The 12008-nt window shown below is 39.5% G+C and overlaps 2 protein-coding genes across 5 annotated transcripts in view; one reads left to right on the top strand and one right to left on the bottom strand.

Annotated features, from left to right (window-relative positions):
• Window positions 1–9759, top strand: part of nckap1 (NCK-associated protein 1) — a 173353-nt gene extending 163594 nt beyond the window's left edge. For 2 of the 3 annotated variants that reach the window (XM_069935894.1, XM_069935895.1), the window contains exons 30-31: window positions 8098–8187; window positions 8836–9759. In XM_069935894.1, coding sequence (XP_069791995.1) covers window positions 8098–8187; window positions 8836–8952 — 207 coding nt within the window. In that variant the 3' untranslated portion in view covers window positions 8953–9759. The remainder of the gene's footprint in view (window positions 1–8097; window positions 8188–8835) is intronic. The other variant, XM_069935896.1, reaches the window with a different exon arrangement.
• Window positions 9760–11532: 1773 nt separating this feature from the next.
• The window catches only part of dnajc10 (DnaJ (Hsp40) homolog, subfamily C, member 10), a 163265-nt gene continuing 162789 nt past the window's right edge, over window positions 11533–12008 (bottom strand). Inside the window, exon 25 of one of the 2 annotated variants that reach the window (XM_069935898.1) lies at window positions 11533–11688. Coding sequence is in view for 1 of the 2 variants with exons in the window: in XM_069935899.1 (XP_069792000.1) it covers window positions 11680–11688 (9 nt within the window). In the remaining variant the exon portion in view is untranslated. The remainder of the gene's footprint in view (window positions 11689–12008) is intronic. The other variant, XM_069935899.1, reaches the window with a different exon arrangement.

Genomic DNA, 12008 nt, shown 5'->3' with positions numbered 1-12008 from the left:
TATCATATTCAGTCATAAATTCATTTGACTTCATTTAGAAGACTCTACTGCCCTCTATTTCTGATGTTCACTCTTGAATGACTGTTTCTATCCTTAAAACCATATCACTTCCACTTTCCTTGAGAAAAAAAACCTGCATTTTATTTGTTCATGTCCCTTTTTGTAATTGAAATTGCTTTGTTCATCCTCAGTATAAGAAAACATTAAAAAAGCTTGTCCCTAACCATAATGTACCTTTCTCATTGAATACTGTGCATTTGGCCATTTGTTTATTCTGTTTGTGTCCCTTTGTAACTTCCTAATTGGAAAATTGGTTGGTGAAGTTATGTTTGATTTCTGTGCAATAACTCCAACCCAGATCTTAAGGGAGCCGCAATTTCCACATCCTGCCTCCTACAACCCATCCAATTACTGATCCATGTCATTTTAGCTAATAATCCCTTATTAAATGTCTTCTGACTGTTTATATGGGCAGCTTTCCTGCTCCACAATGAAGTGACTTTAACTGTGGGGGGGAAAAAAGTGGCAGGTACTTAAATAGATAAACAGTTAATGACATTAAGCCAGGCAACTTTGCTTATTGTGTATGTTATTGTTATAAAAGAGCTACCAAGTTTCATCCCACTCTCATCCCAGCTTTGACAATAGCCGAATAGGAATGATCCTTTTAGAAAATCTGTGTTTTTATTTTATTAGAACTGGAATTTATCCATTCACTGTTCTTTCAGACATTGAGTTCCACAACATTATTGCTGTCTAGGTGAAGTAAGTTTTAATTTTCCTCTACTATCAACATTGCCTCAACTCTATGTTCCTAGTTATCAACTTTGCCAATGGAATTAGATCTAGGGTCCTCAGTTTTACAGCATAATCGTATCTCTGCTCACCCACCTCTGTTCCAAGACCCCAGCTTATCCAATTTTTTTGACTTAAATTTTCCAGTCCGTATAAATGTCCATGTTAATTTCCTGTGCTATTTTGTAATGTAGCTGAAGCCCAGTCAAATATCCCATTTGGTGCCCCAGTCATCAAATCTGTCTGCTTTATCATCTTCAGGGATTTGTGAATATACATCTGTTCCCTACAGTTCTCTATAAGTTCCCATTTATTTTATGTTCGTTAGCTATGATCACCCACCCTCCATGCATCACTTCCTAGTTATCCAGATTGAATTCCATTTGCCACCAGCCATTGAAATATGGTAATTGTTTGTTTTCACCCTTGTTATCAATTGTGTCCATTATCTGCAAACTTAATTCAGATTCCTAAATTCAAGTCCAAATACTTCATCTGCACAAAATTCAAGATTCCTTTATTGTCACGCAATAAAAAGTGTAATATTCCATGAAATTGCCTTTAGTCTGTCATAAGGCAGACAAATTCACCATCAGCTGAAAAATTGCCGAACGCCCCTTACAGTCAGAGAAAGAGAAGGAAAAAGAAGAGTCCCCCAGAGTCACTGAGTGTCCATGGATACACCTCCAGCACTCCTGCAACCTCCATAGCCACACAAGAGTCCAGTTAAACCTTTGGTAACCCGAGTTCCAGACCTGAACCTCTGACGTGATTACGAACCCCTCAGCACCTTCGTCAGCCCCTTGTATCCCAGTTCCAATACCTGGTACCCATTCAGCCACTTTCGAACCAGGGTCCAGCAGTCTGCAGCCTCTGTGGGTTCCTTGCCTCAAGTCGCCAACAGCCTGCCGCAGCTCTCACTGGTCCACCTCCATGGTCACTGTCCTGTGGGTCATCTCCTGTGCTTCTCAAAATGGGGGTGGTGTTCCGTTTTCTAGTGCCCTGGGCCAGTCCTCTGCTTCCCCAGAATCTGAAACCCCTCGTGGCTGCTGCCAATCATAGGCGCCGCTATCTTGGGTTCTGGATTTTAAATTAAACCACTGTCAACTCCTTCAACAGACGGTTTAAAGTCGGTACAGAGCTGACAGCAGTCGGACTGGGGCGGTTGGAACCTGCGGGGAAGTGCTGTGTCTCTGGTCCTCGCTCTCCACGTGTCAGCACCATTACAGCCGTCCTGGCAGCGCTCCCATTTTGAACCAATTTATAGACCACAGCAATGGCAAGGATGTAGTATTGAACTGTTTAAAAACTACTGTAAATAACAAATCAGTCATAAAAAAGCATCAAGCTTTACCATTTCCTCCTACCACTAAGCCAAATCGGGTCCATTCATTTTGTTTTTCTGACCAGAAGTGATTAGAGAGCTGAGAGTAAAGGCAGTGATCTCAATATGACTGAGTTCAATTTGACATTTATCAAAGGGACATTAAAGTCAGATGTGCCGCTAAAGGTGAGAAAGGAAAGGGTTAACAGCTAGTGATAGTGTAGCTAGGTTTTGCAACATTCTAGTAAGGCAATTCAAAAGGACCAATTAGCAAGATGACCAACTATAGGGATTGACTTTGAACCAATCATTGAGCAGGTCTGATGAGAGGCTGCCAATTTTGTGTAGCAATAGAATTTGTACTTAGTAGTAATAGCATAGGGTCAATGTATAGTGTAAGCTTTTGATTGGGCCAAATGTAACTTCGCCCATGTTTGAACTGGACAAAGGGAAAGTTTTGAAAACACGAGGTCAGTCTCCCTAACAGCTTTCATAGAGAGAACATCTCTGTGAGGCTCAGTGTAGATAACTCACAATTCTGCAGAATAAAAAGTCTGACCAGGACGAATGTTTGGGTATAGTCATTTCGTGTGACCCATCGAAAGAACCGGAATCCACAAAGGGATTTACAATGGCATGAGAGAGGATCTGGCCATAGCAGATTGGAAGAGGGCACTAGCAGGGAGGACAGCGGAACAGCAACGGATGGATGGAGTTTATGCAAGAAATGAGGATGATGCAGGATACATACATACCAAAAAAAAAAGGGGAAATATTCAAATGGAAAAGTGTCACAACTGTGGCTGGCAAGAAAAACATGAAAGCAAAAGAGAGGACATACAAGAAAGCAACAATTAGTGGGAAGATGGAGGATTGGAAAGTTTTTAAAAACTTGCAAAAGATAACGTAAAAACTCATAAGGAGTGAAAAGATATAAAGAATAAAAGATGAGTAGATATAGGACCATGAGAAAATGACACTGGAGAAATAACAATGGGAGACAAGGAGATGGCAGAGGAACTAAATGAGTATTTTGTATCTGTCTTCACTGTGGAAGGCATTAGCAGTGTGACAGATGTTAAAGGGTATCAGGGAAGAGAAGTCAGTGCAGTTAGTATTTCAAGGGAGAAGGTCCTCAGAAAGCTGAATGGTCTAAGGGTGGATAAGTTTCCCTGACCAAATAGATTGCACTCTTTAGTTCTTGAAACAAGTAGTAGTAGATTTTGTGCAGGCGTTGGTAATGACCTTTCAGGAATTCATGGTCCCAGAGGCCTGAAAATCACAAATGTCATCCCACGATTAAAGGAGGAGGGAGGCAGTTAGTCAGTGGTTGGGAAAGTGTTGGAATGATCGTCAAGGATGAGGTTACAGAATAATTGGAGGGACGTGACAAGATAGGCCAAAGATTTCCTCAAGGGAAAATCTTGGCAAACTTTTGGAATTCTTCGAAGAAGTAACAAGCAGGCTAGATAAAGAAGATGCAGTAGATTTTGTCTATTTGGATTTTCAGAAAGCCTTTGACAAGGTGCTGCACGTGAGGTTACGTAACAAGATAAGAGCCCCTGGTATAACAGGAAACATACTACGTGGGTAGAGCATTGGCTGATTGGCAGGAAGCGGAATCAGAATACAGGAATCATATCCTGGTTGGCTACCAGTAGCTAGTGGTGTTTATTCCACAGAGCTCGATGCTGGGGCTGCCTCTATTGATGTTGTATCTTAGTGATTTGGATCATGGAATGAATGGCTTTATGGCCAGGTTTACGGATGGTACGAAGGTAGGTGGAGGAGCAGGTAGTGTGGAGACTGCAGAAGAGTTTAGACAGATTAGTAGAATAGGCAGAGAATTGGCAAATGAAGTACTAGGTCAAACACTTTGAGAGAAAAAAATAAATGGGCAGGATTTTTTAAAATGGGGGATAAATGAAAATAGTCAGATACAAAGGGACCAAAGAGTCGACGTGCGCGATACCCTGAAGATAAGCGTATGCTGAAGGCAAATGCAATGCTGGCATTCATTTCAAGAGGAAGAGAATATAAGATCAGGGATGTGATGTTGATGTTGAAACTTATTGGGGCACTGGTGAGAACTCATTTGGAGTATTGTGAGCAGTTTTTGGGCTTCTCCTTTAAGAAAGGATGTACTGACATTGAAGAGGGTCCAGAAGAGATTCACAAGGATGATTATGGGAACAAAATGGTTATCATTTGAGGAGCGTTGGACAAGTTCTTGACCTGTACTTGTTGGAATTTAGGAGAATGAGGTGAAATCTTGTTGGAATATTTTGGATGTTAAAAGGCATGGACAGAGTAAATGTAGAAAAGTTGTTTCTCATGATTGGAGAGTCTCGGACAAGAGGACACAACTTCAGGATTCAAGGGTGTCCACTTAGAATGGAGATGCAGAGGAATTTCTTCAACCAGAGGGTCGTAAATCTGTGGAATTTGTTGCCACAGGCCATTGTGGCTTTCTGAGCTGGTTAAAGAGATCAAGGTTGAATTTGACAGGATATGGGGCCCATTCATGGACTGTGATCATAAATTGATTATTTAGGCTCTGTGGGTACTCCATTCTTTACAATTTATTTGCTGGTAACCATGTTTAGTGGGAGGCATTAGATTAGTATGGGTTTTTTTTTTGTTTTTTAATAACTAGAAGAGATTGGTCTAGTTAGATAATCACAATGTTTATCTCAGTATTAGAATGAGGTGAAATTCTCATAGGAATATTTCACTTTTTGAGAATTATATAAGACGATGTATAATTAATATATCTCATATTCTGTATTGCATCGTATATAATATAAAATATAAATACAAGTAATATTTCTCTATCAAATAATAAAATTTTAAAAAGAAAGAGAAAACTTATCCCCTTCTCTGCTGCTTAATGTCCAAGAGCCAGGACCCCCCCACCTTCATCTTGGTTCTCTACTTCCTAGTGGCTATCCTCAGTCCCTGTTTCCTGCAATGCAATGGCGTCATGTCTCCTCAGATCAACCCATATTACCTCATTAATTTATACTTACAGCACCATATCTTTCCGCATCTTTATACTTGTATCTTTTGTAAACACTTAACTGCCGTTGTGTTTACTTCAATCCCCAGCTGATTCAGAAACCCTGGAACCAAAAATGATGATTTACCATTCCTGTCCTCTTTAAACTGTTTCAGTAATAACTAATGTTTTCAGTCAGCTTGATCATCTGTTCATCTTATACCTTGTGTTGAGATATTTATATGTATAAATTAAATGCTGCTAAGTTCCCTGTGTCCAGTTTCTCGCCTATTCCACTTTTCAACCTCACTACCTAATCCTTTGCCATATTTCCCTGTTTCACGTTTTTCCCTTAAATACATATGTAGGTTTCATCTCTCCTAGGCAGCTTAAGATCTCCACAACAACCACCCAATAAGTTTTATTCATTTTTAGGATCTGGGCATCCCTGGCAAGGCCAGCATTTATTGCCCATTCCTAATTACCCTTGAGACAAAATGTCGAGTTGCCTCTTTGCAGTGCTAGTTGGAGGAGTTCCAGGATTTAGGACTAGTGGTGTTGGTCTAGTGTGTGATCTAAATAGGAACCTGTAGATGGTGGTGCTCCTCTACCTGTGACCCTTGATCGTGATCAAGTTTAGGAGGTACTGTCACTGTGGTCCGAGCAAGTAACTGCAACCACAATGCTCCATTGGTGGTTGACGAGGTTTAAGTCAAGTGGGCTGCTTTGTCCAACAATGACTTGATAAGACTTGCTGGCACAACACTCATCCAAGTCGATGGAGAATATTCCAAGAGTTCTAACTTCTGGATGAAAAAGGCTTTAGGTTGAGATGGCAAATCATTTATTGCAGAATTGCCAACCTTTATCTTGCTCATGTTGCCACGCTATTTGTAATTAGTGCAGGTAGGTTCCTGGTCAGTGGTGACAACCGTGCAGAGACCTCATTGAGGGAGTCTGTGGGGGTATGGCCCTAGGCCACTCCAATCTTTGTTCAGACAGCTTGGATCCTTGACTATCTTTGGACTAAGGTTGTGGTGTGATCTGGATGAAATGGTTCTGTTGAAATTCAAACAGGGCATTGGTGAGCAAGTGCTGTCTGCTTGATTGCTCATGACACCATCCATCACATTGATTATTGAGATAGGCTGATGGATGGTAATTAAATTAATTGGTTCAGGTTTTTTTAATAGAAAAACAGCATAGCTATTTGCCCGACGCTGGGTTACTACTGAAACAGCTTAACTGGAAGAACAGGTAGTTTGGAATGCAGGTCGGCACTGCTGAGATATGGTCTGGACACGGTCTTTGCTGCATTTGGTATTCTTTAGTTGCTACTTGGTGTTGTGTTTCTGTGGAGTGAATCATATTGGTGGCGATTTTAGTACATCGTGACTCAGTCGAGGTCACTTCTCTCTCAAAGTTGGTCCCAGAATCCACTTAATATTTTAGATCATTATACGATTGTCCAAAGATTCCACAAAAGAGAGAATTGAGTTTTGCGATCTTTCAGTGACCTTGTTTCTTTGTCCTCCCCTCTATCCCCAAATAACGGTGCATCTCATTCAATATTCCAGCCAAAGATACAGTACATGAATCTGGAGACCTTCAGAAAATTATTACCAATGTTTTTGCCTTTCACATCTTCGGTTTTAGTTTTATGTAACTGTAAACTTGTGTAGAAATCTTAAATCTTCGGTTCTTTTCCATGCTGCCTTTAAATTTGCATTCTGACGTTAAACGAGCACTTACCAGTGTGAAGTTTGATGATTATTATTCGAACAATGGGAGTTGGTGAGTCAACGTGAGATCCCATCCTTTGCAGCCCAGAAGGGAGAAGCCACTGAACTTAAATGAGCTAAACTAAACAAACCAACCATAACACGATCCTGTGAATCGGGTTCCTCCACTGAAAACTAATTTAGAGTATTGATGTTGAAAAATTGCAGGATGCTTAAATTCTGCAATAAAACCAGAAAATAGTATCTGTAAAAAGAAACCACATTGTTTGGGGGGGGGGGGGGGGGGGGAGGGAAAGAGAAAGAAACTTTCTATGGTTTCTTGCCTGATCTGTTAGGTATTTGAAATGTTTTCATTTGTAGATCTGCAATTAGAACCTTTTGGCCCAAAGTTTTTCAGTCACTTCATGTTTAAAAACTTATATAGTTTTGATATCCCTACCATTTTTTTAATTGTTGTTTGTAATTCCTGTGTCTTGCTTTAATTTTTTTTGAAAATTTACACATACAGCACAGTCACAGGGCATTTTGGCCCACGAGTCCGTGCCGCCCAATTAACCTACACTGCCGGTTCGCTTCAAACAGTGGGAGGAATCTGGAGCCACTGATTCTCCATGCAGACACAGGGAGAACGTACAGACAGTGTGGGATTCGAACCCTTGTCCCGATCGCTGGTGCTGTTAAGATGTTGTGCCAACCACTACACCAACCAGGCTGCCTTGGCTTACATTTTAATAGCTTCACCGTTGTGCTCTGAAATGAGCAGGTCATTTGACCCATAATGTCTGGGTCAACATGATGCTAATTCAAACTAATCCCATCTCCTGGGATTCTTTTCCTGCATTGAAACATTAATCCTAATGGATTAATATAAAATTTGTGCTTTGTTTATTATTTATGAGATATGATTAACTAAACCTGCTTTGCTATTAATTTCTAAATTCAGTTCTAATGCACTGAAGTAGAGCACAAATATATTGAATAACTTCAGTACTTGGCTCTCCACCATCCCTGGTCTCCACAAAAACAGTTTCCCACATTCAATGTTCATTTTGTTTTTTCGATTTTTATTTATTAATTCTTATTGCAGCATCGTAGATGGGCAACTAACCTCAGCCCTTTTGTTCAACTTTTCACTTGCTACGAATATTCATATTTATTGTATTTCTTGATTTAAAAAATGTCGTTGTCGTATTTTTAGATCAACATCACTTATCAGGAAATGTTTTTTTTTTCTCCAGCTTGCATCTTCAAGTTTGTTGAAAATTGGACAAGAAACTGACAAGACCACTACCAGAAATAGGGAATCTGTTTATCTTCTGCTTGACATGGTGAGTATCAAGTTGCATTGTTCACAATGAAGGTACAGAGATTTAGAAAAGTAGATCATTTCCCTTCCGCCTGTGCCAACCATGCAGTGAATTATTTCTTTAAACTTTTGCCCAGACTTATTTTCCAGTGAGAGTTGAATGCAGATACTGCTCTTGCTTTATTCCTTTGTATTTCATAGGTCATCTGTACAACTTAGCAATGTTATCACCAAATAACAAACTTGTATATGTATTTTGATTGCAGTTGTATTCCTGTCTATATAGTGCAACAATTCAATCCTTTTGAAGCCTAGGCTTTTCAGACACAGTAGGGAATAACGTGATAAAATATATTGACTCCAATAAACTCATAAGCAGGATAATGGCTTATAATCAGTAGTCATGTTTTATGTCATGAGCTTATCTATAAACATCCCGCTTGTCTAGCTTTGAAAAATGATCAACCGAGTTTGTTTTAACTCTGCACTTAGACCTCCTTTACTTTGTTCATTATAATATTTATGGTGCTCTGGCTGAGCTGATCACAGTATTGTTGTGGCCTTTGTGGTTTGTTTGCTTTATGATATAAGCAATACTGTGGCCTACTTTGTTCATTGGAAGGCCACTGTACATCATCCATTGGTGATTTGTGGGTGGAATTTTCCACAGATTGTTCAAGAATCTCCCTTTCTGACAATGGATCTGCTGGAATCTTGTTTTCCCTACGTCCTCCTGCGAAATGCATACCACGCTGTCTACAAGCAAAGTATTACATCTTCTGCTTAAGTTGGAATTTCACGGAGACAAGGTTCAATGTAACTTCATGTTCTGCAGTACAGCTTGACAGACTAATAACTGTAGAGTTGTTTCACCTTAGTCTAAAGAACGGTTATGGAACAGAATCATTTTTCATAGACATTCATTGTAGACTGGTAAATTTTATTACGTTGGTATTGATATGCTTGATTGATTTTACTGCATAGTGGCAAACTGGTTTCACTTAGCAACTACATTTATACTTCTCACTACAAGGTTGATTAAGTTAAAATCATTTGTGTACAAGAAACAGCTGTGTTAAAAAACATCTTGACGCTGTTAAAGATGCAGAGGAAAATTTATATAATCATTATTTGGAGATGATCCAACTTCCTGTGTAAATTATTTCAGGTAAAGCAGGCAAAGATTTGCACCTATCATTATTCATGGACAATAAATGATTTATTAGTTGCATATATTTGAATTTATTACAATAGTTCTATTTCCTTTAATTTTAAACAATATTACTCAAACACACTGTACTATCTACAAATTCTGTAGGAAGGCTGAGATCTCAAAACAATTCTAGCAATCCACTGCACATTATTCAGAACAAATGTGATGTTTGTATAAAGCATAGTATAATTTTTTTTATAAAACTAACTTCAGTGGAGAGCTTGTTAAATTTCATTCTCATTGTATCCTGTTGTACGCAATGACTGTATGAATATTTATCTTGTATGATGGCAGCCCTTAAGCTCTTTTATATGTTTTACATTTTTCAAGTTTGTGTATCTTCCATGATGAATAATAAAACACCAGGTTACTTCACGTTCACCACAGCTGACCTTTTATTAATTCTAACTGGCTGTTTGACACTTAGATGTAGTAAAACACTATTCTATCCAGCTCTTTGGAAATTACATATTGGTATGTGGCTTATCAGGTCAGGGAGGGGTGCCATTTCCTATACTCCTATTGGAATCACAGACTCCTTTGTTAACATGTTTGTTGGAAACTTTATTCTCTTGTTCAGCTTTTTTCTTAAAAAGGAAAATTGAGACCACGAATTGGAGTCTTAACATCCAGTAGTGATTCCTGCTGTAATTACGCCTTTAATGTTTGAGAGCTTTAGTTTGGTCCGTTTTCTGAATGAGGAACAGACCATCTCGACGTACATCATAACTTTGAAATACTGAAAGGATGTGTTTTTTTTTAAATGGAAGGAGCATTCATTTTTGCTACTTATCCTTAATTTAACCCGAATCGATTCTGGAAGAGACCTGGCCAAGAATTGCAGCTTTGTATGCATTCATCACTCCGTGCTCTGCTGTTCTCACACTAGCTTCATTTAGCAACCTCCCAATACAAAACTGGAGTGGAAGAAAATCATTCTTGATGCTGTGGGGCTGCAGCAGCAGAAAGACCGAGATTGGAGGGATTTTTCTCAAACTTGTTTGCCCTGTTGCTGTTTCTTAAGCCCAGCACACATTTTAAAACTGTGGAAACATTTAATCGTATTTAAATTAATCCTCATTCACGACCAGTGATTTTGCTGAATAAATAGTTTAGCTCGTGTACAGTTTTGCTTTAAACTTTTACCAGTTAAATGATTTTTAAATAAACTAAAATAATGTACAATTGGATGCTGCTTGGTAATTTTTCCAACAACAATAATATCAGATTAGTGGCACAGCTCCATTAGCATTCTTGTATCCTCAGTGGAATGCACGTGGGACAACTGGAAGGTACAGGTACACGATCCTTTATCCGGACATCTAAAATCCGGAAAGCTCCAAAATTTGGCAAGTGGGGAGTCGGGCAGCCGAGGAGGGGGTGGGGGGAGGGGGGAGGGAAATGCTATTGGGGTCCTAATCCTGCAGTTGTAAAAATAGGTTAACTTTAAAAAAAAAAATTTCCACATGTATTGTAGTCATAGTTTTACAGCAAGGAAACTCATCTGCCTAAGCTAGTCCTATTTGCTTGTGTTGGGCTAATTTCTCTAAACATTTCTTATTTCTTATTCATTCACCCATCTAAATGTATTTTAAATGTTGCAAATGTACCCACCTCTGCCACGTTCTAATAGTTAATTCCACACACATCCATTTTCTTTTTAACTGCCCCCTCAGTTTAAATCTACACACTCTAGTTTTAGTCTCCCCCCCCCCCCCCCCCACAAGAGAAGGCATTCGCCTTATCTATGCCCATTATCGTTTTGTGTACTGAGGTCAGCCTCTTGCTTTCCAAGGGGGGGGGGGTAAAAAAGAGGCCCAGCCCATCTTGCCTCCTTTTTAACTCTTCTACCATTCTCATGCATCTTCTCTGCACCCTTTTTCTTGCTTAGACATCTTTTCCGTAAGCTGGGTGACTCGAACTTTGCACCATATTCTATAGTCTAATTGATGGGCTAATTTGCTTCATACTTGTGTACATATCTTGGGGGTTGTCTGCAGCAATCAATGTCGCTCTGCAATGATCTTAAAATGCTTAGTGCTTAACAGAATTAACAAATTAAAAGGTTCCAGTGGCTACAAGATAAGAGATAAACAAGGTACACGTGTTTTGAGCTGTACGTTCTATGTATTTAATAGAAGAAACATTCAACATTACCTACGTCAAACAGTCATTCAGCATAGAGCAGGCTCTTCGGTACAACCCACCCAGAATGCTCACTTCTAGTTTCCTTTGGGAGCTCGTTCCAGATACAGACCATCATCCGAGTGGAAAACAATTGTACCGCCGGTCCTTCTGGAATCATCTATCCTGGAAAATAGACTGAGCATCTACTTTTTGATCAACTTCAATATGATTACACCTTAGCCTCCTATGTGCCAGGGACGAGAGACAGATTATTCAGTCTCCCTCTATATGGAGCACAAGCCCTTTGGTCCCAGCAATATCCTTTGCTTTTTGAAAATTTTTTTAAAAACTTTATTTCAACACTTCAAAAGCCATTTCTGGTCATTGAAACCCATGTCACCCAATTAGCCTACAAACCTGCATGTTTTGGAGGGTGGGAGGAAACTGGAGCACCTGGTGGGGGGGAACGCCATATAGATACGGGAAGAATGTGCATCCTTACA

The sequence above is a fragment of the Narcine bancroftii genome, chromosome 4 (genome assembly GCF_036971445.1).
Source record: "Narcine bancroftii isolate sNarBan1 chromosome 4, sNarBan1.hap1, whole genome shotgun sequence".
Classification (NCBI taxonomy): domain Eukaryota; kingdom Metazoa; phylum Chordata; class Chondrichthyes; order Torpediniformes; family Narcinidae; genus Narcine; species Narcine bancroftii.
This window is presented reverse-complemented; position numbering and strand designations above follow the sequence as displayed.